This window comes from Dermacentor andersoni, chromosome 7 (assembly GCF_023375885.2).
Source record: "Dermacentor andersoni chromosome 7, qqDerAnde1_hic_scaffold, whole genome shotgun sequence".
Classification (NCBI taxonomy): domain Eukaryota; kingdom Metazoa; phylum Arthropoda; class Arachnida; order Ixodida; family Ixodidae; genus Dermacentor; species Dermacentor andersoni.
Genome location: NC_092820.1, coordinates 245,624 through 272,688, shown reverse-complemented (window position 1 = coordinate 272,688; position 27,065 = coordinate 245,624). Strand labels below are relative to the sequence as shown.

The 27,065-nt window shown below is 46.5% G+C and overlaps 2 protein-coding genes across 4 annotated transcripts in view; both read left to right on the top strand.

Moving 5' to 3' along the window:
- The window catches only part of LOC126535679 (saccharopine dehydrogenase-like oxidoreductase), a 227,825-nt gene that overhangs the window by 193,219 nt on the left and 7,541 nt on the right, over window positions 1-27,065 (top strand). For all 3 annotated transcript variants that reach the window (XM_050182499.3, XM_050182501.3, XM_050182500.3), the window contains 2 exons: window positions 6,983-7,106; window positions 14,803-14,884. In XM_050182499.3, coding sequence (XP_050038456.1) covers window positions 6,983-7,106; window positions 14,803-14,884 — 206 coding nt within the window. The remainder of the gene's footprint in view (window positions 1-6,982; window positions 7,107-14,802; window positions 14,885-27,065) is intronic.
- LOC126535680 (uncharacterized) lies at window positions 17,010-18,176 on the top strand. The gene has a single exon (XM_050182502.3). The coding sequence runs from the start codon at window positions 17,281-17,283 to the stop codon at window positions 18,136-18,138; it is 858 nt and encodes a 285-aa protein (XP_050038459.1). The 5' UTR covers window positions 17,010-17,280; the 3' UTR covers window positions 18,139-18,176.

Below are 27,065 nucleotides of genomic sequence, written 5' to 3'. Positions count from 1 at the left end.
AAGCGGAAAGCAATTATTCTACGACTGAAAAGGAATGCCTCGCCATCATTTGGGCTACAGCTAAATTCCGCCCTTACCTCTATGGCAGGCCATTCAAAGTCGTCAGCGACCACCACGCGTTGTGTTGGCTAGCTAACTTAAAGGACCCTTCAGGACGGCTGGCGCGGTGGAGCCTCAGACTACAAGAATATGACGTAACGGTAATATACAAGTCCGGAAGAAAACACTCCGACGCCGACTGCTTGTCACGCGCCCCAATCGATCCCCCGCCGCAAGACGACGTGGACGACGACGCCTTCCTTGGGATAATAAGCGCGGAAGACTTCACTAAACAGCAACGAGCAGACCCGGAGCTAAAAGGCCTCGTCGAGTATTTGAAAGGGAAAACCGACGTTGTCCCTAGGGCATTTAAGCGCGTGTTGTCTTCGTTCACGCTACGAAACAACCTGCTCGTGATGAAGAACTTCTCACCAGTCCACGCTAGCTACCTTCTTGTGGTGCCGTCAGCGCTCCGTCCAGAAATACTGCACGCCCTACACGACGATCCAACCGCTGGGCACCTCGGATTCTCCCGGACGCTGTCGAGGATACAGGAAAAGTATTACTGGCCGCGTCTGACCGCCGACGTCGCCCGTTACATCAAGACATGCAGAGACTGTCAACGACGCAAGACACCACCGACAAGGCCAGCAGGATTACTACAGCCGATCGAACCTCCTCGTCGACCATTCCAGCAGATTGGGATGGATTTGTTGGGGCCGTTTCCGATGTCAACATCCAGGAATAAGTGGATCATCGTGGCGACGGACTATCTCACCCGCTTTGCTGAAACCAAAGCTCTACCAAAAGGCAGCGCAGCCGAAGTGGCGAAATTTTTCGTCGAGAACATCCTGCTGCGACATGGTGCCCCAGAAGTCCTCATCACCGACAGAGGAACTGCTTTTACAGCAGAGCTCACCCAAGCCATTCTGCAGTACAGCCAGATGAGCCACAGGAGGACAACTGCCTACCATCCGCAAACGAATGGTCTCACGGAGCGCCTGAACAAGACCCTCGCCGACATGCTAGCAATGTACGTCGACTTCGAGCACAAGACGTGGGACGCGGTCCTGCCGTATGTCACCTTCGCCTACAACACGGCGGTGCAAGAAACAACACAGATCACGCCATTCAAGTTGGTTTACGGCAGGAACCCGACGACGACGCTCGACGCCATGCTGCCGCACGTCACTGACGAGGAGAATCTTGACGTCGCTACCTATCTCCAGCGCGCCGAAGAAGCCCGACAGCTCGCCCGCCTACGGATCAAGACTCAGCAGCGTACCGACAGCCGACACTACAACCTCCGACGACGCTTCGTCGAGTACCAGCCCGGCGACCGTGTTTGGGTATGGACCCCGATACGCCGGCGAGGACTCAGTGAGAAGCTGCTGCGACGCTATTTCGGACCCTACAAGGTCATCCGACGTATTGGCGCACTAGACTATGAGGTCGTGCCAGACGGCATTTCGCACTCGCAGCGGCGCCGCGCACGATCTGAAGTGGTCCACGTGGTGTGCCTTAAGCCATTTTACGGACGCTGATGAACTTCCTTAGTTTGTTGTTTTCTTTGCTACGAGTGCTTTTCTTTGTTACTTTCGTTTGTTAGCTGCATCGGGTCGATGCTTTTTAAGAGGGGGGTAATGACACGTGTACTTATCTTTATCGGGCAACTACGTTTCGCCGCTTAACTGTAATCACACAGCGAGGGACGCGCCTGCATGTATCCGACGTTTCTGGAAAGTTATCGACGCTTCTATCCGCGTGTCTGTTGTCGCCGAACCTTGTGTTATCAGATTTCATCGCGTGACACGAATGGTGTCGAACTTTGTGGAAGACACGCGGGTCCCATCAGTTAATCTGGAACATTCGACGACTGATCTATAAAAGCCGACGCGCTTGACCCGCTAATCAGATTTCCGACGATCGCCGACTGTGTTCGCCACTTTCGTTGTGCTAGAAGTGTAGCCTGTTTTGTGGGCACAAGTTCGCCCAATAAAAGTTAGTTTTCTCGTTCACAGTATTGCTACTGTGTTCTTCTACGTCACCACCACGTGACAATATGATGCAGTGAATCCTTCTCAAGGATGATCCTAAGGCATTCATCATTAAACCACAGTTTCCGTTTTCTAGTTAACTTTTTTACTCTTCTATATTTAAAGGAGTTGTCATACGCTTCCTTAAGGGAGCGCATGAGTTTATCATATGCATCATCAGCGTCCTGACATAGAAGCACCGAACTCCAATCAATATTAATTTTTTACCAGAATGTGTTTAGTGTTTTGTAATTGATTTCCTGGAAAACAAATGACTGAGACTGATGCACTGCTCTTGAAGCCTGATGAAGCTTACAGAACATGTATATCGGCAAATGATTGCTCATATCAGCCATAATTGCTCCCAATTTGGTGATATCTTCAGAACAGTTTGTGATGAATAGATCGAGTAGTGTTTCAGATGTATGACTTACACACGTAAGTTCTGTAGTAACATTCCTGCAGTAAAAAGAGTGGAGGAGTAGTTGTAGTTCTTGGGACTGCGAAGTACTTTGTAAAAGATTAACGTTGAAATCACCACCAACGGAAAGGTTCATGTCGTTTAGACACACAAAACTGAGAATCCTTTCAAAGAAAGAAGTAAAGTTATCAATCTTTTCATCAGGTGGGCGATATTGTCACATGGTGGTGACGTTCAAGAACACAGTAGCAATACTGTGATTAACGAAACGAGCATTTTATTGGGCGAACCTGTGCCAACAAAAACGGGCTACACTTATAGCACAACGATAGCGGCGAACACGGTTGCCGATCGTCAAAAATCTGATCAGCGAGTCAAGCGCGTCGGCTTTTATACAGCAGTCGTCGAATGTTCCAGACTAATCGTTCGGACCCGCGTGCCTTCCACAAATTTCTACACCATTCGCGTCACGCGATGAAATCAGATAACACAAGGTTCGGCGACAACAGACAGCCGGGTAGAAGCATCGATAACTTTCCAGAAACTTTGGATACATTCAGGAGCGTCTCGTGCTGTGCGATTACATTTGTTAGGCGGGGAAATGTGGTCGCCCGATAAAGATAAGTACACGGGTCAATATACAACCACAAAAACATATTTTTTTACTGCAAGCTTAAAACGTCATAATCTGGAGTAGAGAAATCGGGGCTCAAGGTGCAAGAAAACTAATTTGATACTAACTGCAGCCCTCCGCCTCCGCGACGGGAAGGCTTGTTTAAGAAAAAAGATTGATATCCAGGCAGGTGAAGTACATCACTCTCTCGCTTGTACCAAGTCTCAGTTAGCATGATCACATGAAATTGAAAACAACACTTGCTTAAAAGCATGGAAAGCTCATCGCACTTGTTCTTTTCAGAGTGCGCATTCAAATGCAAGAACTTCAAGTAGTTGCAGTCGTGCGGCACTACAATGTCACCGGGTGTATCCATTTATAAACAAAATATGAGATTAACGCGAACGAAAATGCTAGCTAACGGTGGTGGCATGTTGCATTTTTTTCCAAGTCTGATTCACACGAAATACGCAGGACACATGATGTGTCTGTCTGACGTGCGAAAATCTTTCCATTCTTAGCCCATGCGCAACGCAAAGTTTACTTCCTTTTTTCCTAGTAATGGCCATGCCTAGCAGCTTCTTGAGCTGCGGGCAGAGGTACTCATTTATGTAGACAGACTGGTTAGTAGGAAATCTGATCTCATTTGTAGTGAGCCTGTGCTTCCTGGCCTTTTTAAGGACATCGTGTTTAGGCCTGCTGTGGAAAACCACCACTATGTTGTGATCAGAGTCAGAATTTAGCGCTGGAATTCAGTCGCAGACTTCAATGAACTCTTTTTTTATGATCTCCGCGACAACCTCTCCAACTTTTCCAAGTATGCTTACGAGGCTCTCAGACCTCTCCTGTGGAATTCCCTTCACTTCAGTATTTTTGTTCTTGGAATACTGATCTTGTGCCACAATTTTCATGGCATTTTCCTGCACTTTCCTTTTCAACGCCTCAATTTCTTGCTTTAGCACCTGTTGTGTTTCTTTCAGTGCCACATTCTTTTTTCTTCACTGAATTCTTTCTTTAGAGCCTCAAATTCTTTGTTTATAAAGTCCACGCTGTTCTTCAGCTCTCTTAATTCTTTGCGAAATTCGCGCTTCACGTCAGGAATTTCAGTGGTCATAATGCAAACGTCAAAATCAGGACAGAAAATAGTCAACACAACGAGGCAGCAGAGGCAGCAAGGTGCTTAGCAAGGCACTTTGAAAAGAATCAGAAAAATTGAAAAGAATCCGGAAAACAAAAGGTGCACTCGAAATTTCTAGTGCACCTTGGGGCAAATCCAGTGCCACTGGATCAATGCACCACGCCTGCCAAGTGGCAATGAAGCTGGTAGGTTTAAAATGATTTGCAATCACAGCCGGGCAGGTTTCACCGCACCATTTCCGAGCATTTCCCATTTCCAACTCATATAAGTACCTCGGCATTCGCCTTACACCTAACCTGTCGTGGTCTGTGCACATCGAAAAAATAACTGCTAAAGCCTCACATACGCTCGGTTATCTTAAATGTAACCTGCGCGAAACTCCTGCCCTCACCAGACATATCGCCTATCAGACATTCGTAAGGCCACAATTGGAATTCGCTGCCCCTATCTGGTCACCCCATCAAGCTGACCTAATCGCGACTCTCGAGTCAGTCTAAAACCGCGCCACCCGCTTCATTGTCAGAGATTATCACCGCGACTCTAGCGTGACTAGCATTAAGTCATCTTTATCCCTCTCATCTTTTGAATCACGAAGAGCCATAGCATTGCTTCGTCTATTTCACAAAATAGTCCACAGCATGCGCCCGTCCACCCTGCCGCTCACTCGTCCATCTTGTACATCTCGGTGACTGCATAATCATATCAGCTTCCAGCATATCTTTGGCCAAACCAATGCTTTCAATTCTTCCACGTTACCATGTGCCATTCAGCATTGGAATAACCTACCAAACGGCATAGTTGACATTCTTGACCCTGTGTCCTTCAAAGCACGCTTATGCATATTATTTCCATAATTCATCACAACTAAACCATACTGCACATCTGAGTAAATACTTATAGCGAAGTTGTGTAGTTTTCTTTTTTTGAATGTTTGTTTTGTATTGCATTAACATTGTTAGAGATTTGTTCTTTCATCTTCACCAGCTACCATTTGTATAATTTCTTGCTGCTCCTTTTTTGCTACTTCACACAGTCGTTTTGTTTCATTTATAGCATTATTTATATTGTTACACACGAAGGAGCATCATTCTCTTCTTTTCCTTACTCGGGACGGCAAGCACGTTCACCAGTCTTCGTTTTCCTCATGCGTAACAATATTGTTAATTATTTGTTTTTTGATATTTACTCACTAACAATGTATAATTTCTTTGTAATCCTTTCTTTTTGCTAATTTCCGGTATCCTCCCCTCATGCAATACTCCTTCGGGAGCCTGTGAGGTAACTGAATGAATGAATGAATAAATAAATAAATAAATAAATAAACAAACAAAATAAACAAATAAATAGTCTTGTTTTTTGAAATTGTAGCCAGCGAGGTGCACACAATTCCAAATTTGTCAGCTGCCTCTATCTTCTTCCTGTGCTTTTCAACCGGGGCAACTGCAGCGTTATCTTGTGGCATCAAAAATGTCTGCTTTTTGGCTGGAGGTAGCATCTTGACAGGCTGGCAAACCAAACAGTCCAATCGCCATACGTTCATAGCTGACACTGCGTGCACACGTGCTTGGTACACGAAGTGCCATCAGAGTCTTCACGTGTGTTCAGCATGCCACGCAGGTGTCCTGCTCCGCATGAGCCCATGCCCTGATGCCCACTGCAAGGCTCTTTGTTTTTGTTTTTTTGTTCTTGGCGTTTAACTTGTATTACATTTCAGGTCAGGACACTGCAGTACGCACCCATTGCAAAGGATATATCAGAGTCATCATCATCATCACTGTTGCCAGGTGCAACTGCTTCACTGCTTGCTGTTTTTTTTTTTAAGCAGATATGGTGGTGGCCATGCAAGCATGCTGTGGCGGTAGTTTACGCAATTTGAGGGCACAACCAATGCATTTGAGCAGTTTTAGACACTGTTGGTGTTACACAAGTAGATATGTGGCGGTTCCAGAAAATTTCGTTAATGCAAGATTGCTGTCAAAAAAAGTTTCATTGTCGCAAGATATGGAATGCATTGACTTGTATGGGCGTTCGTGAGGGATTCAAAAATATTTTGTTGTAGCAAGAATTTCATTGCTTCAGGATATTGTTATTGCTGGTGTTGACTGTACACTGTTTGTGATGCTGGCCGGTATTCTGGTGTTGAGGATACGTATTCAGCATGAAAACGAATGCAAATGAGTTTTATGAACTCATTTATCTGGAAATGGTTTCAAGTAATGCGATTACATTGCTTTGTTTGACAGCAAAGAAATGAAATTCTAAGAGAATGCTGTTCATTCGAAAATAGTTTCATTTGCTGTGACACACAGATTGACTTCTCACTGTCACACCAATATGTTGCTTTGTAAACAAAGTTTAATGTAAAGGTAGATGACATACTCTGTGAGGTCAAACACTGTGGCTACTATGTGGGAAGGTGGAGGCAGCACACGATGCGAAACATCATCACAATATTTGACACTGAATGTGTCAAATACTAATGTGACTGCAGAACTTCGAATTAAATCCTCGTATGGTTTCTTCTACATATGTAGGGAGAGGAGAGGGCTTGCAGCTTTTTGCAGTTGTGTGGCCTACTTTTTCACAATGAGCCAACTTATTACTCAAGCATCCTGTTGCATTGTGCTGTTATTGTGCGATCTGCCTTCTAATAACTCTTTTGTAGCATCACCATAGCATTAATAAATATTTTCTTTGTCCTTGTGATTGCTGAACAGAGTGCACTTGTGTTCCAGGCCATGGGTTGCTCATTTGTGATGACCATGCGTGGCCGTGGCTGGAGAGAGAAGCTGGCTGAGACGAGTGACCGCCACGGGGGACAGATGGACCGTGCGGTCACCATTCGGCTGGACGGACCAGGTCTGTAGAGGACTATATGCAGTCATTGTAGATGCCTAAGTCGTGTTCATCACCATAACTGGCCTATTTTATGTTTATTACAGGGCAATGGCCTCTTTCAAAAATCTCCGGTTACCCCTGTCTTGCACCTGCGTAACTATGAGTTAAGGCTGTTAGTGTGATAAAGAGTCCTAGCCAGTGCTAAGAGTAATAGGCATTATGTTAAGAGACAAGAAGACAGCGATATGGTTTAGGCAGCAATCAGGTGTAGCTGGTGCTATAGTCCAGATTAAGAGAAAATAGTGAGTTTGAGTAGATCATGCAGTTAGTTTAGCTTATAAGCAGTGGCGTGCATCCATCTGACAGAAATTATGCCTGTGGTAGTGAAATGCCGTCTTGAGGACAGCAGAAAACCAAGTGACATGAGGCTGGGTAAAGTGTTTTTTGCTTATGTATATATATATTATTTATTATTATTTAGTACATACTGCAGACCTTTCGGTCCAAGCAGAGGGGCAATAGAACGTATACAAACAAAAGAGAACAAATTAAGAACAAACAAATACAAATTTATACAAATTTTAGTCACACTGTGTCTGTAAACTGTCGTTCCAGTCTGATACTGTTCTGGGAAAAAAAGAAAATTTAAATGTGTCAGTTCGAGCATAATAGGGTGTTAGTGAATCTGGATGATGCTGTCTTGTTTGCCGTGTTATTGCAGGCCGATGGTTTAATTTCAAGCCGTTTGTTGAGAAGAAGGGAAAGGAATTCAAGTCTTAGCAGCTTTCGGCGTGATTCAAGAGTACATATGGAGTTTTCTGTCATAATTTTAGAGGGAGAGTCCAGTCTTGCGAATTTATTAAATATAAACCTGACTGCCTTTCTTTGTATTTTTTCAAGACGCACAATATTTGATTTAGTGTAAGGATCCCATGATATACATGCATACTCTAACATTGGTCTAATAAATGTAAAATAACACAGTAATGTCACATTAGGAGGGGAATTTACAGTTTGTGTCTTAGGAAACAGAGTTTGCGGAAAGCAGAAGAATAAATATCATTAATGTGCATGTTCCATGACAATGTGGAAGTCAAAGTAACACCTAAGTATTTGTAATTGTTAGTTTCACGCAGAGCTGAAGAACCTAGCGTATCAGAAAAACTTAGTGGGCTTTTTTTTACGAGTAACACGAAGAAATACAGATTTATCAGCATTAATAAACATACCCCATTCATTACACCACTTTAATATGTTATTTCAATTCTTTTCGAGGACAGTCTGATCATTCTGACAAGTTATATCACTGTACAAAATACAATCATCGGCAAATAGTCTAATTTGCACACCAGGCGTTATGGTTTTAACAATGTCATTTATATACATTAAAAACAGTAAAGGCCCGAAGACACTACCTTGGGGCGCCCCTGATGTGACTGGGAGAGTGGCCGAGCTATGTTCACCTATTGTAACGTACTGAGTGCGTTTGCTCAGGTAAGCAATAATCCAGTTTATGAAAATGTCAGGTATGCCAATAATTCTAAGTTTGAAGATTAATTTGTCGTGCAGAACCTTATCGAAGGCTTTTCTGAAATCTAAAAATATTACATCTATTTGGCAATTATTGTCTAAAGATAAAGCAAATGAATGAATCACTGATACCAATTGCGTTACAGTCGAATAACCCTTTCTGAAGCCATGCTGAAACTCCGTGAGCACATTGTTTTCAGCTAAGAATTCTTTTATATAGTTTGCCACAATGTGCTCCAAGAGCTTGCAGCATTGTGATGTCAGAGAAATGGGACGATAATTTTGTAATCTTAGTCGATCTCCTTTTTTAAATATTGGAACAACTCGGGCCACTCTCCATTCATCAGGCAGTTGTGCCGACAGCACAGACGCAGAAGAAATTCGTACAAGAAAGCTGGCAATAAGTTCAGGATAACGTTTTAGAAAGATGTTTGGGATTTCGTCAGGGCCACAAGAAGCTTTGGTTTTTAGGTTTACCAACATGTTGACAGTTCCAGGATAAGAAATAGAATCCACATCAAATACCTGTTTCACTGGAAGCACAGCAAAGACACTTTGAAAATACTTCCTAAGATGTTGTGCTATGTCTTCGTCATTAGTTATTGATGTGCCCTCAATTATTATCTGTGAAATCGGTTTCTTTCTTTCCTTCATATGGTTCCAAAATTTTGTAGGATCATTTTTATTAAAGTAAGGCAGAGAGTTGTTATAATAGTAACTCTTTGCAGCAGTCACCTTCTGTTGAAGAGAGTTCTGCGCCTCTTTTATTTTAACAGGATTACCATGCTTTCTTTTTAACCTTTTTACCTTGCGTTTAATATGAATAACATCGCGTGTCATCCAAGGTGTGTGTTTGCGAACTTTCTTTTTTTTACTAGGGATGAATTGGTTCATAAAAAAGTGGCACATAATTTTGAATCGATTCCACAGAGAACAGGCATCAGTGCTGATAAAAATCAACAAGACAGTTTTCCATGTGCTCCATGATGGACACATCATCGGCATGAGAATAATCTTTGTAGCTAAGCACTGAGGAATAGTTTTGCGCCATCAGTAGAACTGGTAAGGTAATGCTCACTAGCCGGTGGTCGGGAAGTCCTTCTTCAATACAAACAAAATATTCAAAAAAATCCTGGCTAAGAAATACCAAATCGAGAATGGAACTGCAAATGCCCTGTATGTGTGTCGGCTTGCGTACCACCTGTTTCAAGTTATAACGCAGCATAATATTAAAGACAATGTTGGCGTGCTTGCTGAACGCGTTTCCAGTATTAAGGCGCTCCCAGTCTATGTTCGGTAAATTAAAGTCACCTGCCAATATAATCTTATTCTTTCTGTGCCTGTTCATTTCATCATCTAATTTTTGTAAGTATTCGGGAGTAGTATCCGGTGGTCTGTATATGGCGTAAACAATAAAGCTGTGACCCCAAGAACTTATCTTGATACGCAAACATTCAATCTCAGGGATATCTTCCAAGAGATGGGCAAAAATACCATTTTTTATCAGGACGGCAACACCACCCCCCCTGGTGCGCCTGTCTTTTCGGAACACTGTATAGGAAGGAGGAAATATATCGTCACTTATTTCATCATGTAGCCAAGTCTCAGTTAAGACAGTAATATGAGGATCATGTTTCAGTAATAAAATTTCCAATGCATCAGTTTTATTTTTAATACTGCGGGCATTGACATTAATCAGTCTGAGCTGCTTATGTGGCCCTTGGGGAGCGCGTCAATCCTGCGAGCTTGTGAAATGGTTTAGCTCGTTTGCTGTGGGAGTCCGAAGGGAGCTTTGGGGAATTTGTACGCGTCTGTTTAGGCATTCATCCCAATAAAAGTATCCCTGCCAATCTTAAGCTTATCATGGATCAATGAAGCTCTTTCTTTAAGCAGCTGATCTTTACAACTGTCCCAGAGGAGTTTTCTTTTTTTCAGTGTGGAAGGGGAATAATCGTTCTGAATGTAGATGTCAGACCCTTTAAGTTTCTTGCAGTTTGCAAAAATTGCTTTCTTTTCACTGTAATCCTGAAGGTAAATTATGACCGGTCAATTTCCTTTGTTTTTTCCTAGCCTATGTATTCGACCAATAGACTCGCATTTCACATCCAGCTTGCCTTGGAATACTTCCTTGACGATCTTTTCCTTCATCATAGATTCAGTTTCGTTGGCTAACTCCTTTATCCCGTAAATAATCACATTGGAACGCCTGCTATGGTCCTCCTAACTAGTAAATTTTTTTGTCTGAAAAGTCATCACTTTCTCTAAGCATTTCAGCGTGGTTTCTTCTTGACCAGTCTGAACTAGGGTTGCAGAAGAATCAGGGAGTTTAGTTTGCACGTCCTCCAGAGTATGTTGTAAGCTGGCAAGTACACTATTTATGTTGCATAACTGCACTTTCATTTCAGTTACATCTGTGAGGATAGCTTTTTGGCCTTCAAGCAGTTGGTCATACAGTTCCTTTTGTGTCGGTCCAGGATTTGTTTCTATATCACCACAAAGAAGTAACTTGTACACCTGTAAACACTCATAAGCAAGGGTAATACACTGTTTGGGGCACGGTAGGACCACAATGCAACGATGGTCACTGCTAATTCTGCTAAATGTTTATATATATATATAAATAAACAACACTAGCATATGTCCACTTCAGGATAAATACCTCTTGTATAGTGGTCTATATATACAGTCCATATATCGAACACTTTCTATATCACCTGGAAAATCACATGCATATTTATATTCTTTTATATATTTCGAGCAAGGTCAAACATAAAATAAAGATGTCAAACTCTGCCACCCCAGACCATGTGTGCTTTGTTGACAGACTTTCCTTCAACACCCTCGAAGATAGCGGTGGCACAATGGACGTTCCCGACTGCTGCGCACCATAGCTGCATACATCGACCACGCCGAGGGCACCATTTGAACGTCGCTGCATACACACACAGTGGCTTGGCTAGTTCGACAAAATCGTCTCATTGTATTTGTTGCACTGACACCTCCTCGGTGCCGCACTCTGCCCCTGCCGCGCCTCGCGAGGACCAGTGGTTTGCATCCACAATGACGCAGGACAGCGCGCACTCACTGGGCTCACTCATAGACGCCTTTGCAGACGCCACTTAATACTTTGTTATCAACAGTGTTTCAAAATGCTTTGACCGACGAGCGTGGAGATTGCAGCAGAAGTAGCGGCCAAATGAAGACACTAACGAGGTTGATCCCACAAGCGCTGATGTTGCCCCGCTCCCAACTTTAACTGAGGCTTCCTTTGGCCATGTTCCTATGGGTGGGAAGCGCAACCCGGACGAAGGACGAGAGGAAGTACACAACACGAGTTGTGTGCACGAGTTGTTCGGGTTGCGCTGCCCAGCCATAGGAACATGTTCAATCGCCAACTCGCCCAGCTTGCCGTCTTAATTCCTTTGGCCCTTCTACGCTACTGGCCTATTGCTTGTGGATCGTTTAGACTATGTTGAGGACTCTGTGTTTAAGCACGTGGCTGCCAATAAGAAGCAGGCTACACTCCTGCAGTACTTTCAGCCAAATAAATAAACACTTTGTGTGAAGCTTTGAGTGTTTACTGCGCCACGGTTGAGGCGTGATCGGGGATCGTTGTTTGAAGCGCGCGATTAGCCTAGACCGCACCGGCTTCGCACGGCGGACGAGGTCGTGCTGCCTAGGCTAATTGTGTGCGGCGCAATCAACCTCGCTCCCGGCAGACAAAGTCAGTGCGGCCAAGGCCAATTGCATGTGGCGCAACCGAATGCACGCTCCGAAGAACGACACCCGATCGTGCCCTTGGTTCATTGATTAATTTGCTGAAGTTTTTGATGCATTCTTTTGTTATATTATGTATTCTGGCTATATCGAACTATTTGGCAATCACCGCGCTATTCGACACATCGAGGTTCGACTGTACACACACGCAAGCACACACACACACAGACCCACTTGTAGCGATTTATTGGTTATAGCGACCACATTTCATCGCATTTACAATTTTGCAACCCTGCCTGTTGAAGCTGCATCCAGACATAACAAACATTTTCAAAAGCACTGTACTGTTATAATGAACACGTCAAAGCTGGTCGTTGTAAAAGGAGGCTGCATGTGAAGCACAAAAGCCAGACTGAACCAGGTGCTCGTTTTTGCGCAGTTCTCTGTGCAACGCTGCATGCATCATGTTATGCACACTGTTTGGACGATTTTGACGAGTCTGAACCAAGGCCCACTCAGGCGTTGCTATCAAATGTTCAAGTGGCCTGAGTCGGCCTGCCTGCAGCACAATGCACAGCTGCTATGCAAAGTTGAAAAGTGTTGGCATTTACGGTTCGTCAATGCTTCATTTACATTGTTGCTGATAGCAGTTTGTGATGGGGTTGTACCTTTTGAAATTTTACTTTTTCGGCTGAAACGACATATAACAACGTAACTTCGTAGCTGTCGGTGCACATGTGGCCAATGCTACGGCCGAATCATATTGTGACATAGTGACGGTGAACTCAGTGTTAAAAACTGAGTTACAAGTTTAACTCTTTGTTGAACAAACTTGTGACCAGAAAAACAAGTAACACTCCAGCACAATGATAGCGGCGAGTAGAGTTGATCGTAGAAATTCTTGTCTGCAGGTCAAACATGTCGGCTTTTACCCGTGGCTGGTCGAAGGGTCCAGCATAATCACTGGTGCCTTCCAGAAAATACTACACAATTCATGTTGCGCATGCAATCAGATTACACGAAGTTTGGTGAGAACATACACAACAGACAGAATCAAGCATAACATTCAAGTTCCAAATAATTCCGGCCTGTCATGCGCTGAGCAATAACATTAAGTTGTTAGTGGGTGAAATGTAGTTCCTGAGGAAAGGATAAGGAAGTACATGTGTCAGTATGCAGAATCCACTCATGTCCCGTTGGTGGTATAATATATCCCAAGCTCTTGAAGAAAAAATGATGGCAGATGTGCTGTACTTTTGAAATGGCAGTGGACTGGAACTGGCCGATCACCATTTCGAAAGGACCGTAACACTACATTTCATTCTTTAACGAAAACTTGCTGTTAGATATAGAAAAGTGCCAGGAGCAAAAATAAAGATACTGAAAATCCTATTTTCAAACCAAAGTTGTGTCGAATCGTAACTGCCAATGGCCTGATACATTTTGCGGAACTGTCAAATTCGTTATAAGCGGGTTCATGTGTATACGAGATATTTTAAAATTGTCTGTGGAAGGTAGCACATTTCTAGTCTTTGAACTGGATTGCTAGAAGACGCGGACATTACTCACACGATGAATCAAACTATATAATTGAATACTTAACAAATTTTGCTAATTATGTTGTTAACTGATTATATTGTGGCACATATGATTGCAATTTACAGATTGTAGCCACTGCATTTGCAAGGCATATTTATTCGGAACAAATTCTGAGTATGGCACTGGTTTTAAATATGCACCATCAGAATTGTGGTGAAATTGTAGTGCTGTTCCACTTACTATTTTCCCAAAACATTTTATGATTGAATCGCAAAAATACTTGGAATGTCAAAGTATCTTGTTGTGCACTTGAAATACCGGAACTGGTGTAATTCTTAGAATTTGTGCCTTTCGAATTCACTGACTGCAATTTGCAACTTGAAATATGTGCCATAAAATCATTTGTTTAGAATCATTTGTGATATTTTGGTAATTAGTCGCCTGTGAATTGCAATTTCTTGTTTAAACATAAGGAGCCAAGTAAAGCATAAGGGAAAATATTTGCAGTATTTAGTGGAAATGTAGAAATATAAGCTAAAGGGAAACAATTTCCACTGGCTCCCACCAGTGGCAAGTAGTTTTTTCGTCCACTTTTATTTCCCTTTAGTTTATCATTTCTACACTTCAATTGATGCTACAAATAACTTACCCTATACATTGCTTGGCTTCATTATCTGTTGGTTTCTTACGGCTGTGTCTAACAAAAATAGGGCCCCTTGGTTCACCTTCTTCTTGTTCATTTTTGTGCTAGTAATGTCTGCTTCTCCTGAGTAATCCAGCTTAAGAACAATAATGTGCTACCTTTTTCAGGCAGTTTTTTAAATAAATTCTGTACAGTGCAAAGAAAAATGCCCAATAGATTGGACATGATGATAATGTTGATGACGTGGTTGCTCATGGTCTCACTGATCTGACTGCCTGTTATGCACAGACCCGGCATATGTGACGACAGCCATGTGCATGGTGCAAGTGGCACTGGTGGTGCTGAAGGAGAAGGAGATGATGATTGTCAAGTGAGTGTCTCGCTGCCTTCTTCCTCCTTGCTATGGTTGGCGACCACCTTAAAATGGACTGCTGTCCAGCAAATATACTAAAGCAAGGTTTGGGTACGGGTTAGTTGGTATTCCATGCTATCAATCGTCACTTACAGCGCATACATTCGCAAAAAATTTGTAACCTTTACTCATAACATTGTCTATGCCATTCCACTTTCATGTGGAAGAACATATGTTGGTCAAACCGGCAGATGCGTCAATGAGAGATTAAAAGAGCATCGATATAACGTCACTAGGGTAATCTCGGGTCATTTGGGTATTCACTGCCAAGATTGTTCCTGCAAGTCCATGTTTGAAAGCACTTCCATTCTGTATAAGGCTCATAACAGGATGACGCGGGAGATTGTGGAGGCCTACGAGATTGCAAAATTAGAGCAAAAGTGCGTAAGCAAGCCTTTGGTGTCGCTATTTGAAAAGGAGATACGATTCCTTGGTTTATCTTTGTGACCCTTGCAGTACATGTTTTCCCCATGCCTTGCACACGTGTACGGTTCATCGAAATGCACCCCTGAATGTTCTTTTTCACTGTTACGTTTGTTTCCGCTCGCACGGTATATATTTATCGATGCGTGCGAAAATTAAATATATAGTTGAAAGTGAAGCGCTGTGTCTGTGTATCTGTTTCTTTCTACGTCCTCGTTCAGTCGCGCTTATACGCTCTACCATGGATTCTAACCAACTAGCCCACCAACATGTTTTAACCAATCCTCAAAAGTGTTCTCTCGCGCCGGCCATCTCGCTTAGGCAAAGCATAGCACAACAATGGCTGGATCGATGTTGTTTATTTTGTTATAATCCATAGATTGTGCTGCACATCGAAAAATTCTCCGAATTTTTGTTCAGACCTGCATTATTTTGTTTAACCCTTTGAGGGTCGAATTATATTGAAAAAAACTTTCCCAGGTGGTCAAATTACTTTATTGCGGATCTTGAATGTACAAAATGTATTAAGTCGAGAATAAATAGTCAAAAATAATTAGGAACAGTATTTTGGTGTCGGCATCACTCAGAACTGCAAAATGTTCAATAGTATTTCCGAGCGTGGTACTCCTTGAAACACGGGTATATGCACAGCGCCTTATCGCAGTCTGCACACCTAAAATGCGTGTCTGTTCTCTTGAAGCAAGGAGTTGTGTTGGCGCACACATGCCATCTCTGCGTGCGGCTGCCTTGGGCAGAGGTCTGAGGCACCCTGTCGCGTAAGCGCGTTGCCGGAGAGCGAGAATACTTCGCGAACGGCGCTGATAAGCAAGTGGTGATAAACAAGCTACGAGCAGTGCCAATCAAGATAGAAATCAACTTCCGCCGCCCCTGCGAGAGCGTGCCGACAAAGAAAAAAAAACACGTTTCGCGCGCCTCCTTGCGATCACGCGGCGGAACCGAAATCGCGAAAGCGCGTTGCCACTGAGAGCGAGAATACCTCGCGAACGGCGCTGATAAGCAAGCTAAGAGCAGCGCCAATCAAGATAGAAATCAACTTCCGCCGCCTTGGAAGAGAGTGCCGACAAAGAAAAAAATGACGTTTCGCGCACCTCCGTTGCGATCACGCATCGAAACCGAAACCGCCAAAGGGGCGTTGCCTTCTGTGCCGTCTGAGCGATGCGCTGAAGCTAGCAGTCAGCTCTGTTTATCTCCCCAAGAAGGTAGCATCAATTTCAAACGCATCTTGTAAGTGCTAAGAGGTGGCAGCACTTCCGTATGAGCGTTCATCGTCATTATGGCGCGAAATTTCAAACGGAGGGTCGGAACCGTACCCGTACGGCGAAGACCTTGCGGGACAGAAAACCGCCGCCGTACATGTACGGCGAAAACCTTCAAAGGGTTAATGGAGCTTTCCATGTTTCTCCTGGTTTACCCGAGCGCTGGCAGGCGTCGCGTGATCTTACAAAGTTTTTTACGTCTTTGAAACAGTCAGGCCAGTAGCATTTGTAGCGGCGCGGCGATGGAGCTGCGCACCACCCCCGCAGCCATAAACAACTCCGCGGGCGTCCCGCGGGCCTCCCGTAAGCGGACCTTCGCGAGTGTTGGACACCAGGCACACGGACACATGATCCGACTCAGTGCGCCAAACGTCGTACGCGAGCTCCCTTTTGTGATTACTTTGTTTACCGCTTTCCTTTCGCACTAGGTCCGCGCACCGCGCTTCTCTATGCTCCTTTTCCCTCTTTTCTCCTCTCTCTCTCTAAAGCCCTCGCCACTTCCGGCGCGCTGCGCGCGCCCGCTCAATTCTCTCTTTTGACAGAATAAACTAGACCTTGTTTCCGAAAAGACGTGTGTCCGTCTCGTTTACCACGGCTCTACAAAGTGGTGACCCGTAGTTTTCTTCGCGGCACTGCCGAAGTTATTGTGGAGCCATGCACAGCAACGAGATGCAACCAGACACTGAACCTACGGGCACGACCGAGCAACAAGACGTCTCTGCGGTTTCCATCCGACTCCCACCATACTGGGACCGCAACCCTGCAGTTTGGTTTCTTCAAGTGGAATCGCAATTTATTCTCTCTGGCGTTCGCACGGAACAACGCAAGTACCACCTAGTTGTTTCGGCACTGTCGCCTACTGCTGCAGAAGAAGTTGCCGACCTGCTTTCTGGACCGGCTCCCGCCACTCCATACAGCGATCTTAAGGCTGCGCTTCTCGAGCGCACAACAACATCGCAACGAGCCCGCATGCAGCAGTTTCTCTCCGCAGAGGACTTGGGAGACCGTCGGCCAAGCCAGCTCCTTCGCCATATGCGACAGCTCATGAGCGGCAACACAACAGTAAACGATGACCGCCTCCTTCGGGAACTGTTTATGCAGCGCCTTCCAGTAAACGTTCAGATGGTACTCGCTACAGCCACGGTAATGGACCTCAACAGCCTGGCCAGCTTGGCGGACAAAGTCATGGAGGTGGTGACGCCAGCGGTGTGCAATGTTACAGCATCAAGCACCACTGCGAGTTCAGTGCCGCAAACATCATCCTCCGCCGCTTCTCCCATCGACGTGCTCTGCAATCACCTTGAACAATTAGTTTGTGCTGCAGAGCGTCATCGCACTTCACCCCGTCACGGAAGGTACCGCAGCTCGAGTAGATCACGGCGTCCAAGAGAAGAACGCTCCCGGTCTCAAACGCCACCACGGGTATGCTTTTATCACCGCCGCTTCGGGCAGGAGGCGCGCCACTGCCTCCGTCCTTGTGCATGGCAGGGAAACCAGCCGGCCGACCTTTAATGGCGACAACTGGTCAGGGCCAAAGCAAAAGTCGCATATTTCATGTCATGGACAGAACCACAGGCCAGCCATACCTGGTGGACACCGGGGCGGAGGTCAGCATTATTCCCGCGCAACGTTCCGACCGAACTACACCGCCGACCTCCTATCTTCAAGCTGTGAACGGTAGCAGGATACCTGTTTACAAGTCGCGGTCCCTCACCCTGAACCTTGGCCTGCGCCGCGTGTTCCGTTGGGTTTTCCTCATCGCTGACGTTCGCCGTGCTCTTATTGGCGCTGATTTTCTGGACCACCATGGACTGCTGGTCGATGTGAAACGCCAACGCCTGCTGGACACTGCTACATTGCTCTCTGTTCATGGCATCGTTTCCTGTGACTCGCCTATAGTCGCCCCAACCACGACAATTGCTGGTGATCCTTTTGCTTGCCTCCTTCAAAAGTTCCCCAACCTCACGCGACCACCCGACTGGACAAAGCCCGTACAACATGATGTACGCCATCACATCCTAACAACTGGTCCACCTGTACTTGCTCGCCCACGACGACTCGCCCCGGACAAACTCAAAATTGCCCGAGCAGAGTTCGAACACATGTTGGAACTTGGAATCATACGACCATCGTCCAGCAGCTGGGCGTCTCCGCTCCATCTGGTCCCGAAGAAATCAGGTGACTGGAGGCCTTGTGGGGACTACCGATCTCTGAATGCAAAAACCATTCCGGATCGGTACCCACTGCCTAACGTCCACGTCGGCACTGGATGGCACTACAGTATTTTCTAAAATTGACCTGGTGCGAGCCTTTCACCAAATTCCTGTCGCACAAGAAGACATTCCAAAAACAGCAATTACTACACCATTTGGCCTCTTTGAATTTTTGAGAATGCCATTCGGTCTCCGAAATGCTGCGCAGACATCACAGCGGTTCATCGACACAGTCACACGTGGTCTGCCGTTCGTTTTTGCCTACGTTGACGACTTGCTTGTGGCAAGCTCATCCCACGAAGAGCACCTCCAACATCTCCATCAGCTTTTTGAGCGCCTATCAGCAAACGGTATCGTCGTCAACACTGCCAAGAGCGAGTTCGGAGTACCATCACTTGATTTTCTCGGCCATCGCTTGGATAACAACAGCATCCGCCCTCTTCCTCACAAAGTGCAAGCCATCATGGAGTTCCCCAAGCCAGCTTCAATCACTAAGCTGCGCCAGTGTCTAGGCCAGGTAAACTTTTACCGCCGATTCATTAGAAACTGTGCTATGCTGCTGGAACCCCTCGAGCGTTTGCTCTGCGGCAAACAATCGTCAACTGCACTGCCCTGGGACAGCACTACAGATGAAGCTTTCAATTCTATCAAGCACGCTTTGGCCGATGCCACACTGCTAGCTCATCCCAACCCCAGCTATCTGTTGTTGCTCATGACGGATGCCTCCAGCTCTGCGGTTGGAGCGGTACTGCAGCAAAAAGTAAACGGTGGGTGGCAGCCCCTTGCCTTTTTCTCAAAACGCATGACCCCCGCACAAGCACGCTACAGTGTTTTTGGCCGTGAGTTGCTCGCCATATTTCTCGCCGTGAGGCATTTCCTACACCTACTTGAAGGCCGCTCGTTCACAATCTTCACTGACCACAAGCCTCTCACCTACTCAATCGGCCGCTCTGAATCATTATACACTCCACGTGAGGTGCGCCAGCTCGCCTTCATCTCAGAGTTTTCAACTGACATACGCCACGTCAGCGGCGTTGACAACTCACCAGCTGACGCTCTCAGTCGCGTGGATGCTATCACACGCAGTCGCTCCAAGAGCTCTATCTCAACGTCATTTCCTTTCAACCTCCAAGAATTGGCTACAGAACAAGCTAGTGATTCGGAGCTCCGTCACCTACGTGACGCGTCAACATCTCTTCAGCTTGAACCAGTTACCTTTGAAGATGTGCCAATTGTTTGCGACACCTCCACGGGCACACCTTGGCCTTACCTAACCACCTCTTTCCACAAGCAAATATTTGACTCATATCACACTCTTGCACACCCAGGCATTCGCACATCTCAAAAGCTTGTCTCATCACGCTTCGTCTGGCCGGGCATGAACGCAAATATCAGGGACTGGGTCCGCTCGTGCGCACCTTGTCAGCGCGCGAAAGTTCAGCGGTACCCTGTCCCCCCCACAAAGCCTTTCTTGCAACCCGACGAACGTTTCTCCGTTGTGCACGTCGACATTGTCGGCCCGCTACCCCCATGCCAAGGCTATCACTATCTTCTGACATGTGTCGATCGCTTTACCCGCTGGCCCGAAGCGACACCTATCCCCGACATGTCTGCAGCTACTGTCGCCGCAGCTTTTGTTTCCATTTGGGTATCCCGATTTGGCTCTCCAACGAAAGTTGTCACTGATCAAGGCCGGCAATTCGAATCGTCCCTTTTCACGGAGCTACTTCAACTTCTCGGAACAGCACGCTTGCGAACTGCCTCCTACCACCCTCAGACAAATGGCCTCGTCGAGAGATTTCATCGCCATCTCAAGGCAGCACTCGCAGCGCACGGCTGCCCAAACAAGTGGGTTGACAGACTTCCGCTCACGCTTCTCGGAATTCGATCTGCCTTCAAAGAGGACCTCTCCTGCGCTACTGCGGAGCTTGTTTACGGCACCTCGCTTCGCCTGCCAGCCAACTTCTTCGAAGAAAGCACCCTCACTTCCTCTCTAACAGCAAGCGAGTACGCCGACCAGCTTCGCGATGTGTTCCGAAACCACCGTCCGCAGCCTACGCGTTTTAACAAACCTCGTGCAGTGTACATCACTTCGGACTCGCAGACAGCCACAAATGTTTTTGTGCGTTACGGCCCTGTGCACGGCTCGCTTCAGCCCCACTACCTCGGGCCATTCCCCGTTTTAGAACGTTTTCCTTCTAACTTCGTCGTCGACTTAAATGGGACACGAGATACGATCGCGCTTGAGCGACTCAAGCCAGCATTCAGCGAGGCACCCACGCTTAATTATCTCGCCTTCCCGGGACATGCGGACTCCGCCTTGCAAGTGCGCGGTTCGTCACCTCTTCGTCGCGTTCACTGGGCTGCCACTTGTGCATTGTGAGCATCGTTCGTCGCTTCAGCTTCCTTTCTAAGGGGGGAGCAATCTGTAGCGGCGCGGCGATGGAGCTGCGCACCACCCCTGCAGCCATAAACAACTCCGCGGGGCGTCCCGCGGGCCTCCCGTAAGCGGACCTTCGCGAGTGTTGGACACCAGGCACACGGACACATGATCCGACTCAGTGTGCCGAACGTCGTACACGAGCTCCCTTTTGTGATTACTTTGTTTACTGCTTTCCTTTCGCGCTAGGTCCGCACACCGCACTTCTCTATGCTCCTTTTCCCTCTTTTCTCCTCTCTCTCTCTCTAAAGCCCTCGCCACTTCCGGCGCACGCCCGCTCAATTCTCTCTTTTGACAGAATAAACTAGACCTTGTTTCCGAAAAGACGTGTGTCTGTCTCGTTTACCACGGCTCTACACATTCTATAAGCAATCTTTCCTTTGATTTGTTTATGCCTAAGTGGCCGGACCACCCATTTTCATGACAGAGACTCAAAAGGTCCTCCCTGTAGTTAGTAGGTACGACTAACTGATCTAGAATCCTGCCCTTTCGGTTTCTGTAGTGCCGATACAACAATCCTCCTCTCTCACGTATCGTCACGTTGCACCTAGCAATGCCTTCTTTAGATGTGTGATGTAATTTAGCTAAGCTGTTATTCTTTTGCTCGGCTGCCAGTGACTCTGTCCACACGTAATAGCTGATCAAAGTTCTTGGAGGCCGGTGATAATAACGACCCTGTCTCGCTTGCGATTGCATCAGCTGGCTCTTCCCGCAGGCGTGAACTTTGACGCCCTTGTGATACGCTCTCATTGAGCTGGTCAGCTGGCAGGCGTTCCTCAACCGTTTTTTTGTCTCTCGAGCCTAGCTCGGATTCGGTTACTGATGTAACCTGTTTTGCTACTTCCACTAGAGCAGCTTGTGCATTTTCAGCCGAAAGTGACGCGATTTTACGAGCTTGGCCACGTGTCAATGCCTGTACTATGCCCTTTCCCAGTTTAAGCCCTTTGTCACGTAGTAACTGATCCGAACGATTCGAAAAAATGTAGGGGTACTGCAGCGACAAAAATTTGGAAACTGCAGCCTCGGTCACTAGTTCCCCGAACGGTCCACCACTGATTTTCACTTTGGCCATGAGCAGACACACCTGTGCTCCTCTACAACCTGTTTGATCCATGCTACTTCTCCGGTGAAGTAATCTACCGTCACGTAAGACGGATGGACAATGTCCATAGTGGCGGCACTGTCTCGCAGCACCTGGCATGGTTTACTATTAACTTGCAGGTCGTGAAGATATGGGCTTAAAAGTTCCATATTCTCGTCTTTTTCATCTACGTAGGAAAAAGTTACGCTAGGCTTTTTGCAGTTTACAGCGATATGTCCCAGTTTGTGGTACTTATAGCAGCGGGATCGGTCTGAAAGATTCGAATTCTCTTTTCTGCCCTTTTGGTACTGTTTCCCCGTTCGATTTCTCCTCGCTCTTTTCTGTGGGCTTTTCCTCTACGTCTACAGGTTCCGGCCGTTTAGTGTGCGAACCCTTTTTGAATGGAAATGGTTTCCACGGTCCATTTCGACCGTCCCAATTTCCGTCCTCGGCATTCAGCTTTCTACGCGTTGCATACTCTTCGGCTAATTCAGCCGCCCTTTCCACGGTGTTTACATTCCCTCTGTCTTGCACCCACAGTTTCACAGCTTGGGGATTGCTTTTGTAGAACTGCTCTAGACACATGTATTCAATGATCACGTCTCTGCTGTCGTACGCTTCCGTGCGTTTCAGCCACTCAACTAGGTTTGCCTTCAAGCTATATGCAAACTCCGGATATTCCTCGCTATCCTTCTTGCTTGTGCTTCTAAACCTCTGCCGAAAAGCTTCGGCTGAAAGGCGGTACTTTTTCAAAATACTAGCCTTAACTTTCGTATAACCATATGCATCCTCTGCACTGAGTCTGGCAATTACTTCCGCCGCCTCACACAGCAACATAGACAGCAACCGCTGTCGCCATGTACTTGGACCGAAGTTCATCTTCTCGCAAGTCCTTTCCAAATGAACAAGCCTATGTCGTTCTCGACCTCAAATGGCTTTAACAGCCTGTCCATGCTGTATGATTCTGCCTCACTTGATCATCCCAGAGCCCCTTCACTTCCTTGAGACAACTCCAAATGTTTGCTTTCAAGCTCAAGTTGCATTTTTCTTAACTCGCGATCTTTCTCGCATTCCTCTTTCTCTCTCTCTGTCTTGTTTCTCTCTTTTTTTCAGAAGTTGCAACCCCATTTCAATTTCTTCCTCACTGGCCTGTTCGGAAATTAGCTGCAATAATTCCGATTTTAGCATTTCCTTGCGTACCTCTAGGCCCAGTTCCTCACCAACAATCAACAATTCATGTCTCAGCAGTGTCCTTAACTCCATGATTTCTGCTTTACTGCCTTGGCCCTGCTTGCTAAACCTACCTAGGAAAACACAACCTAGCTAACAATCAACAATCTAGCTTCCCTACTGTTCTAAACAGAACAACCGCAAAATGAAGCCTAGAGATTCAAAGCAAGAACCAAGCACTCACCGCAGACACAGCACCACGTCGCAAAGTCCGTGCCACTGCTGCCACCAGTTGTAAGGTTTGGAGTCGGGCATGAAATAGATGGTAGCTGGCCCATGTCGTCGTCCAACCTATCCATGCAGAGGACGTTGTTGAAGGGAAGGACTGCTTCTTATCGAGAATGAGGAATATGAGTTTATTTACAGTATCTACATAAGGACGTTGCAGTTCATCAGTCTAGCATGACTGCGAGAGAAAGCAAAATCAGCAGCCGCACAACAGCTGCTTATAAACACTCTGTCCTCCCTAGATCCCTAGGTGAGGGAAAAACGGCAGTTCACCGCTAATTCGTAGCGTCCAACATCGTAGTCGACCTGCCTTTTAGGGGGTTACACACACTTCCACACAGGTTTTACTGACCAAGCCGAGGTGAGTGGGTTCTTGGAGACACGGGGCTTGGCCCGGGCAGGCGCCTCTTCATCCCAGTGTTGACCTCGCAGACAATGGCCACCGCATCCGTCCATGACTTCTAAGCCCCGTGAGACAGCCGTGCAAAATATCTTCCAGGGGCTCCCCTGCTTCAAACAGCGGACACAGCGAATCCACGAACAATGCTTGGTCTGCCCACTGCGTTTAGTCATAGCGGCGCCGAGGGGTGGTTGACGCGGCACATCATTGTCCCTACGAAACGAGTCACCGTGGCAGGTGGTGAAGGCTTCCATAGTCGCTTCGGGGAAGCTCGCCACACTCGCAGCTGCAGCTGGCTGAGAAAACTTTGCATGTGGGCACCTCTGTAGGCCGTTCCTAACAAGACACGCTCTAATTATTTCAGGGATTGCTTTTGCATCTGGGGTGAAAAACAAATGCATGTTATTTTTTTTTAACAAGCAAAGAGTACATATTAGATAAATAAAGTGCTTCGGGCAAAAATCTTTACAAAATCTCCTGCACACCCCAAACAAACGTGTATTGCAGTGGACGCGAGTGTTTCATTTGCTTCTTTTCAAAAGTGGTCGATCGCTACACCACCGCTACTGGCAATGCAGCTGGAGCCAGGGAGAGTGGCAGCGTCTGCCTCAGCAGAGCTTATGGGAAAGTTAATGCGTTGAACATGCAGCATCTCATGGTAGAGGCATGGTAGAGGCATGGCATATATATAATGGTGGAAGTGCGTGCATGAGTCAGCCTTCGATTACTTTACATGAGGATTACTTTACATAAGAGATTAAGTGCTTTAACAGCTATCTCTCACGTAGACCTGCGCATGTACCCGACTGACACGTGGTGATACCATTCCAGATCTTGCACAGATGAGTTTTGTGTCTTCTCTTTTTTTCACCTCAGTGCTCCCTTCAGTTGATAGTCGCCGTTCGTGTTGTCCACTTCTCTTCTCTTGTGTCCTGTCTGCACGCCTTACCTTTTTTGCATAATAAATACTTGCATGAGCGTCTTCTACAGGAAGAGTCTCTTGCACTTTCTTGGGCCCTTACCATTGCAAGAAAGCATGATCAAATGACAAGAAAAGCGAGAGAACTTGCATGACATGAAGCACAAGTGCATCACGTTGAAGACACAAATACAAGAAAAAAAGCACTGTGGCACATGCACACTCTATAAGACGCAAACTGACAGTTGTCGAGCTTTGAAAGAGCAAGAATGTTATCATTGTGCTTCTTTGGAACATCTCGCAAATAGCTCTCACTGCAAAGCTAAGACACATAAGTGTCACAGATGTGAAAAGATTGGCCATTTGGAAAAGGTGGGCTACTCTCTCGCAAGGTCTGTAAAATAAATTTAGCATATCGTGGAAAACGACGTACAGCTGACACGGACAATCACATAAGTGTTTGTCACATCTAGAGCCATAAGAAGGGAATTTATGCAGTGCTGGAAAATAAAGGAATTTACGTGTCGTTCCTGATTGACAATGGGTCATTGATTTCAATCCTAGCTGAAGAACTTGTGGCCTCCAACTATAGTGGTGCTCCACCGGGAGTCACCTAGACCACCGTGCGGGTCCGAGGATCCGAGCCCCTCAGGGGGACGATCAGCTCAGCCGTGTGTGTAGCGTGTGCCCGAAGCGGACGCTCGTTTGGTCTCTTCTGCGAGCGGAACAGAGCGCCACAAGGAGAAGGCCCAGAGTACAAGGAAGGCGTTTATTAGACGACCACCTTGGCATTTGCGATGACTGTTACGCCCGTATGGGCGTGAGGCCCATGAGCCGAAGCTCCCGAAAGTCAAGGGTGGCACTCACTACCAGAAAATGCGGTAACACTCCGCTATTCGGGAGGATGGCTCCCAACGACTGTGCTACCAGGGCAACGTTCCTTCCACTCGGAGTAACCTTCGAGGGCGACTCGACGCAGTACGACCGCGCACGTCAAGTGAGCCATGTCTTTTTGGCGTAGCCTCCAGAACAGGAGCAGCAAATAGATACGCAACTGCCTCAAGTCGAGGACCTTCGGCAAGACCAGCCAACCCAAGGGGTGACCGGGAGAATCGGAAATCAGTACGCTTCATTTCGCTGTCCGAGAGCTTCTTTCACATTGCCGCTCCTCGGTCGGCTTGAGCCGCCACGAGAGAGGGAACGTGGGTTCCCACCCAAACAGACAAATCGAGTTAGCCCCTGGACCGTTCTGGGGCGGACAGCAGCAAGTGTTTTATGGTCCCGCTGCTGTTCGGTGCCCTCGGAGGAACGAGAGAGAGGGAAAGCGGTGTACCGCGCACGCAAAGTTCGAAAGCGACCTCGCTGCGATGCGGCTTTTATGCTCAAAACGTGCTGCGCTATGGCACTGCAACGAAATGGACTGCGCAGTCCCCACAATCTTTACCGACATCATTTTGCTACTATATTTCCTCATACATCAACATCTGTCCAGCTTCTCAATTATTCTAAGCCAGCAATTCCTATAAAAGGATGTTTCATTGCTACAGTTTCATTTCATGGCCGATGCACTTCTGTTCTTCTGCACATTGTGTCTGGAGGAACAACCATTCTTGGGCTAGGTGGTATCACAGCTCTGGATATGAAGATTCAGGGGTCACCGCTCAGGTGTCTGCTGATGACGGAAGAAACTCTTGTGCTAGCTCCTGAGTTATGTTCCAAGTTCAAGCGCTTGTTTGAAAAGTGGCTAGGAACTGTCAAAGATTTCACTCATAAGGTCAGAATTTACGCGTCTGTTCAGCCAGTGGCCAGCAAACTGAGACCACAACCACTCGTCATTTGTGCGCAAGTCTTGGCAGAAGTACGAAAATTAGAAGCTCAGGACATCATTGAGTGTGTTGATTCTTCAGAGTGGGTCTCGCCAATTGTCG

Excerpts from the sequence above, each read along its gene's own strand:
- LOC126535680 (XM_050182502.3), top strand. The coding sequence starts at position 17,281 with ATGCACAGCAACGAGATGCAACCAGACACTGAACCTACGGGCACGACC.